At 44.0% G+C, this 7,485-nt stretch overlaps 1 protein-coding gene across 1 annotated transcript in view; it reads right to left on the minus strand.

The window, feature by feature from the left end:
- Positions 1 to 2,671: 2,671 nt before the first annotated feature.
- The window catches only part of HPGDS (hematopoietic prostaglandin D synthase), a 17,301-nt gene continuing 12,487 nt past the window's right edge, over positions 2,672 to 7,485 (minus strand). Inside the window, exons 3-5 of the mRNA XM_009701597.1 lie at positions 7,041 to 7,150; positions 3,647 to 3,745; positions 2,672 to 2,969 (exon numbers count right to left, since the gene is read on the minus strand). Of these exons, the coding sequence (XP_009699899.1) occupies positions 2,805 to 2,969; positions 3,647 to 3,745; positions 7,041 to 7,150 (374 nt within the window). The 3' untranslated portion in view covers positions 2,672 to 2,804. The remainder of the gene's footprint in view (positions 2,970 to 3,646; positions 3,746 to 7,040; positions 7,151 to 7,485) is intronic.

Consider the following 7,485-nt stretch of genomic DNA (forward strand, 5'->3'; position numbering starts at 1 on the left):
AAATAGGCGACTTTTAAACTAGCTGAAATGTTCCATTTGAACTGACTTGGCTTTATCTAGCAGTAGTTAATTACTAATGTTTCATTATACTCTAAGCAGAGTTGTGTTAGGATATTAATTATAAAACCAGAATTCCTGCCAAATCAAACTTTCTGCCCAGGTTACAAGTTTTTGGTTAGTCCTTGGTGTCAGTACCAGATCTGTGCTCTGCCAGTGCAGTGCCCTAAACACAAAGCTTATCTCTTGCTCCTTTTTTGAAGTTTCAGTGAGTTTTGAATTCATCTCAGTGAAATGAAGAGCCTCAGTGATACCAATGATGAGGTGTGCCTCCACCTGAAGTTTATGATCTGCTGGCAAGGGTGCAATTTCAGGAGGTAGGAGAGGAGGATGTCCCTTTTCCTGGACAGAGGAAAAGACTGAAATGTGGTCTTTTGAACTCGGAGTAGTTAAGATTCAGATTGCTTTTTTAGAAGCCACGGAAGGCAAAGTTTGGGGAAGTCCTTATTGCCCCTGCCCTCTGTTAAAGCCTCAGCTGCTGTATGCACTGTGCAGAGCTCAGCACATTTGTACCAGGCCGAATGTCTCTGAAGATTGCATCCTAGAATTCACTCTGCTTTGCAATATGGGGATGATGGTTAGTTACACTTTTCTATCTGTGGTTACTGCAGTCAGAAGACACTTGTTGCGTCTTTTGAAGGAACTTCGTTTTATGTGAAGAGTGGAAGAGAGGAGCTGGAGTCCATGGTTGCTCAGTATTTCAGCCTGTCTTCAGGTACTGCTAGGGATTAGTCAGTGAGGTGATCTGTGAGTTGGGCATCTGGGTTTTTTTGGTTTAGTTATGGCTGTGGGTATATTTTTCAAACGTGCATGATGTCTGCAAGTACAAAATGGATGGAAAATATGAAAGCTTTTAAAATGTTTCTGAAGTTTGAACTAAACTTTACCTGGCTTTTACTAGAAATCTATGGCTGTGCTGCATGTTCCAAAATGCATGGCTGAAGTAGCGTGAAGAAATACTTTATTATAAGGAAAGGGAGAAGGGTAAGAATCAGTTTGTCTACTGTGCTGCTTTAATTCCACCTGTTTTGTTGGACTGAAGAGTGGGATTTAACAGACAACCACAAGTGCTTAATGCTGCAGTTAATTAGCTTGTCTCCCTAACCCAACTCTTACCCCATAGTATTTGCATGTTCTCACCTGTTTGCTCCAAATGTGAAATGAAACAAAATGCCTGCCCTACAGGGCGGTTTGTGTGGTGTGTTGTTTTGGGATGTGTATGTCATCAGTTAATGTAGTCTGGCTGAGCAGTGGTTACTCCTTAAACAATCACATCCCTAGAGCCCTGGGCTCAGTATCTGTCTCTAAGTGCTATGAAGCTCGTATGTGCTTCTGCCTTGTTTGTTTGTTTGTTTATTGTAACCGTTTCTACCCTCTGTAATTGGGGGTCTTAAGAAATTCTAGAGTCTCCCTCCTTGGAGAAACTCAAAAGCCATCTGGATGCGGTCCTGGGCAGCTGGCTGGAGGTGGCCCTGCTTGATCAGAGGGTTGGACCAGATGACCTCCGGAGGTCCCTTCAACCTCAACCATTCTATGATCCTATGTGTCTGGCTGGGAAGGATGTACAGGGGAAAAAAATAAAATACAACTATCTGAAGTCTGTTGCTGAAGAAGGGAGGCGAGTGGGAGCTGAAGAAGGAAAAAATCTGTAAAAAGCTAGAACAAAGCATGTGAGGAATTGCAAAGCAGGTGGAGATAGCATATTGGAATGAGCAAAAGATTGGACCTTGCTTTCAGTTCTGCCAATGCCTGGTTTGTCTCTGAACTGTTAACGGTTGGTGGGTGTCACTCGTGATTCAATGAAATAATACTTATGGTGGGAGGGAAAAGCAAGTGTGAAGGGGAACACTTTCCCAACAGTGGCTGTTTTCAGCCCAGAGGATTGTCCAAGGTTGTTGTGGTTTGTCTGCTTACACCACAGAGTGAAGGCCTCTTGCAAGCACTTGGCTCCCCTTGAGTTTGCATAAACCGCTTGCATCTACAACCGTCCATGTTGCTAGGATTTCCCCCTACCTGTTTTACCCAGTGCCGGGAGAACAAACTGTTTGTTCGTTCATTTGTTCTAAACCTGGTTTCCACCCCTGCCACCACCGCCCCCCAGTTTGTGACTCCTACTCACAAGAAAAGATTCTGAGCTGCTGCAAGTTTGTGCAGCTGGTGTGCTGATGGAGAACTGGTGCTGCTGGGGGCACCAGCACAGCTGTGCAGCTGCTTTATGTTTTGATTTGGGTTTTTTTGTAATTTGTTTTGTTGTGGGTTGTTTTTTTTCTTTCCAGTGGCACAGCATAAACTTCAAGAGGCTAAATCTTGAAGTTTGTTGACTAAGTGGATTTCTTTTCTTTTCTGCGTAGTGTCCTTAGTCATCCCACGCATTTATCCTCTCTGTTAATTAGCCTGCTTTCCTCTAGATTGAAAGTCTACAGTAAACAAAGTATTGTTGAGATTGCATCTCTCCGGGAAGGTTTATTCATCTCTTCTCCCTTTGAGAGACCACAGAACATCAATTGGGTTGATCGAGCACTTTAGTAGTAGCGGGGGGAATGTGGTTGAAAGCACGCCTCTCCTTCAGGCACTACTCTACTAAAGCAGCTTTTTAGATTCTCTCCTATAAATGGATACAAGTGGTAGATACTGATTTGGTATAACATACCCATCTGAAATTAAATTATTCTAAAATTAATAACTTAGGACACTTTGTTATGTTGAAACTAAACACACGTTTGTTTTTTCCAGTCTGGACAGCTGATCTACATGATAGTCTTTGGTCTTTTCTGGATCCAGGCTGCAATAGCTGGCAGTGCTTGCACCCTGTCTCTGAGAGCCAAGAGCCTGGGGTAGTTGTCTGCCAGGTCAGGTTTACAGGACAGAAGTGTCGTACTGCACACATCCCAGTAGAAATCAGCCCATGTTACCTGGTGGAAATGGGAGAGAAAGCAGTAAATTTTAGTTGGTAATCTCAAAATCTGGGTCTACTAGTATTCTCAGCAAACTGCTGAAACAAAACATGAATCGATGTGTAAGTTTGTTGATTATTTTTTTTTTAAAGCCTATAATTACAGAGCTAATAATTAGGTTGCAATTCAAGGTTTGACTTAAGTAAAAATTCGTTAAATAAAGCCCTTGCTACAAATATTATTTGCATTATAATATTAATCTTTAAAAACTGGGCTGCAGAATAGTGTTTTAATTTGTTTCCAAACAGTTTTGGGTGAAAAAGGAGATTACATTTTCATAGAGTTTTTTTGATACTGTCTTATAAATTGATCAGCGATTATAAGCAGAGTTCTAAACAACACCCATCTATATTGACGAGTACAAAGGCATTTATAATGTTTTGTATCAACATACTTCTAAAGTGGTTTAGAAAATGCAGAACCTAGTCCTGGTTTGCCTCACTTTTCTAACAGTAGGCAAAACAATTTTTACTTTGCGGTTGAGCCACCAATTATGTATTGGTAAGAACCAAGAGTTAAAAGAGTGAGGAGAGTTGTTTCATGGGCTGGCATGAAATCTGGAAATTCAACAATAGTCCATGACTTTATTTTTCTGGCAACCTGATTGGAATGGCAGAAACAAAAATTATACTTACAGACTTGCCTACCAGCCAGTTCTTATCCCCTAAGAAAGTATCCAAATCTTTCAGTAACTCGGGTGCTTTGTTGGTGAGGATGTCATGAAATGCTTGTTTCTGGGGGAAGAACAAAACACAAAGATACACACCAATGCATAAGCACAGCCGTCAGCAAAATTGAATTTTTGGGAGGTTCTTACTTGTGAAAAAGAAAGATGAAATCTGAAAAAGGTGACAGCGAAATCATTTGGTCTGTGCCAAACTTTAGATATTCTTTTTGGAAAGAGGAATGTGTTAACATCCAAGTCGGGATTAATATGGCAAACAGCAGTTATTTAAGGTAAAGAAAGAAATGCAGAGGTAACTGTCATTTGGATACATGCAAAGGGGCACTACAGAATTTAGGAGAGCTGAGGTAATTACCCCTGAAGTGGGTTAGATGCCCAGGACACGGCATTTAAAGCGATTGTTCCCTTAGTGAACATCTCAGCTCCTGGATGCTGAGACACGATGTGTGGGGCGATGCTGCTCGTTTATCTGTGCTGACACCCACCCAGCCCACAACACGACAGGAGCTCTACCATAGATTTGGGAAGAATCCATCTATAAAACCTATTTCCAATGTCTCACAGTCATTTTTGGGGGACTGTTTGGGATGTTACATTTTCTAGTGTACAAAGTCTCAGATCTCCAGAATCCCTTAAGCTCAGTCTGTCTGAGCTGTCAGTCGGATGCTGGTCGATTCTTTTTCTTTACCAGCCCTTCTCATGTGAGATGTGGAACCTGGGTTTTAAGTTTTTTGCTGGGTTTGTCTTTGATCTGTTATTTTAGCAGGTTATTCTGCTTTTTTGTCTCTGCAGCAAGGAGATTTGAGCTGGTTAAAGTATGTTTTTAAAGGCTGAAGTCTGCATTGAAGGGTATGAGCCTCAGTATTTGTATGTTAATGGATGAAGGATGAGGTTGTGTATGGTGGTGGTTCTCTGCTGGCTGTTCCCTGTAGCAGGAAGTTTTAAGACTGCTTTTAAAGGGTTAGCTGTTTCCTTTGGAGAGAGAAACACTTTCTGGTTTTCTCTTCTCACCTGCATGGAAGCAATTGAGATTGCAAACTGTTGTGATCATCTGGTCTGACCCACGTGGCACAGTTTGTGCAGTTAATGTGCTTGGCCTAATTTTGGAGGAACATACTCAGATGTGGTTAAATAAGCACTGCTGTGCAGGAATGGAATTATTTCAACAGCTTTGAAATTCAAATGAAAAAAAGAATAAAATTTAGAAGAGGCAGCAGTCTAAATGGTCCCCAAAAATGCAGGCTTAAATAAAATCAGTATTTCTGTAGATGCATTCGAAGATTTGACAGTATTTTCTGCTGTCTGTTAAGAGCTTAGTAGTTGAATGCAGTGACTGCAAGTAACAGCCAGAAGTTTGCAGCCCAGAAATTTCATATTTGTACCCTGTGCTGGAGCATTTCCTTTTTTCTAGGTAAATTCCCCCACCCCACCTGCGAAAAACACCCAAACTATTGTGTGATCATGACAGTAATGACCTCTTCCAACTACAGAAGATGACCACGCATGGTCAACTCGTGAGGCCGGTGGGGACATGACCAGGATCCAGCTCCTGGAGTGGCAGGACCTACTCGGCTCAACCCTGGAGCTCTCCAGCAATGCATGACAACGCTGTTGCAATGCCAGCTATTATATTTTTGGGGGGGTGTAGGGTGAAGAGAGAGCCTGTGCCTGGCATGGAGGGAGCTTCCACCTCTGCTCCCTTTACCTTGCTTGGTTTTCCTTTTGCTGCGGGCTGGGTAGCCTAGCACATCCTCTCGTCTTCCTCTGAGCGATGTGTGTTCCTGTAATCTCTTGTCAGGCCTGGGGAAGTCTGAGTTTACTGTGTGTAAATTATTTCAGTCCGGCCTTGTGAGACCATGGGATGCCCCTTCTACCACAAGGTGGGGAGAGCAGCTAACAGTGAGAAAAATGTCAGAGATTCCCAGAAAACAAGTTTTTCCATCTTCCTTGGCCCCAAAACGCTCCCTCGCATGCATACGTGCGTACAGGCAGATAAGGATTGCCTGCGAACACTCTTCCCTTTTAAATTAATCACTGGTGACATGATCTGGATCCTTATTTTGGAGAAGTGTTTGAGTAGGAGCGGGGACACGGGCAGGCGTTGCCGTGGGAGTTTCCCTGTCAGGGGGTAGCAGTGCCGGGGCAGCGGTGCTGCCTCTAATCCGGCACGTAAGCAGTAGTGTGGCTGTTCCTAAATGATTAAAAGTTGTGAGTCAACCTCCCCTCCCTGAATTAGGAAACCAGGAAATCACTAGGAAATTAAGTAAGTCACATTTTTGAAGACTGAAACCTCCAAATACACTTTCAGATTTTCCCCTGCAAGATTTCAGAGCGCTTTTATATAGTTTCATTATTTATTACTGGTTTTGGGCCTCATTTTGTACTCTGTGGTTCCCGTAGTAAGATACCCTAGTAGGTCTGAAACATTATCTTTGAATAAATGGAAGGTGGCTGCGCTGGTAGTTAATGGTGAGACCTGTTGTCCCACTACCACTTTCCTAGAAGGACAAGGCTGGAGTTAACTCCTCCACCACCCTCTTCCCGCAGCAGCTGATCTGCATTCTCACATCTGGGGCTCTGGTGAGAGGGACTGGACTGATATTAAAACAAACAAACAAACAAACCAACCAAACAAACAAAAACCCAAATGCTCTAGGACTTGCCCGTGACTGTGTGTTAAAGTAGCCACAGCAGCGTGTTAGCCTGGCGTCAGTATTTGCAGAAGCACTGCAGAGGACCGAGGTGGGGCTGGAGGGGTGAAGAGCAAGGATGGCTGTGGTGATGGTGAGGGATGTGCTTCCTCCCTTCTTTAGCAGCACCTGCTGTCTTACACTGCTCTGGTAATTGAAAAGCACTTGTCCCTGGCAGCTGATGTTACTGAAGACTGACACTTCTTTAAAAAAAAAAACCAAGAAGAAATCGAAATGCAGAAGCGCAAAAAGAAGGTGGGATGGGGCTGTTAATCTTGTGTTAGCAGAAAGATTGGAGCTTGGTCTGTTTGCAACAAGATACAGGTATTGCACGGTGGTGGCTGGGGTGGAAGCGTCCTGTCATTCCCTTTGAAGAGCAGTTTGATGGATGCACGTACGGCATCAAGGTGAGCTAGTGAGGGGCGGCTCATGATGGCCTCGTCATTTGCATCAAGGGGGGAAAAAATCTGGGGCAGGAGGAGGTGGGAGGGAGCAGAAGGCCTTGGCTGGGTTAGCCTGGAGAAAGAATGGCAGAGCTCCTCCAGCTCAGCTTTCCTGACCCAGGGGCTGACACACAGCAGCGTCTCCGATGGAGCTGCTCAGGGAGAGTCATGGCTTACGTGCTATCTTTGTTTAAAGTAGTGATTGTCTTACTCTCACGTCCTGGTTTTTCTCTGCCCAAGGGAACAGTGTCATGAAATCATCGATGGTGTCCACAATGGCATCAGCTAGCGCCTGTTCCACCGGCGTCTGACCTGCCAGGCCTGTGGGAAGCAAGCATATGAAGGTAGGTTAGAGACGGCATCAGCTTTGATACTTCAAAGGTAAACTCTGTTCTTTGTGAATGTTTCCATAAAGACATGCTCTCCAGGGCTTTTTTGATGCTAACAACATGCGTGTGTCTCCTTGCATCCAGGTGCGATCTCATCTACCTTTGCTTTTTCCCCCTCCAGCCTCATACAGCTATCCGAGGTACCAAGTTGTTCTTCCATCACCTGAGCCCAGGGCCTGCCTACTGCTTCTGTACCCTTCTCTCTGCCTTCCCCTCTCCCAGCACGTCCAGGGAAGGTCAGCACTAAGTCCTTTCTGTTAACCTTTC

Source organism: Cariama cristata, unplaced genomic scaffold (genome assembly GCF_000690535.1).
Source record: "Cariama cristata isolate BGI_N322 unplaced genomic scaffold, ASM69053v1 scaffold8576, whole genome shotgun sequence".
NCBI classification, from domain to species: domain Eukaryota; kingdom Metazoa; phylum Chordata; class Aves; order Cariamiformes; family Cariamidae; genus Cariama; species Cariama cristata.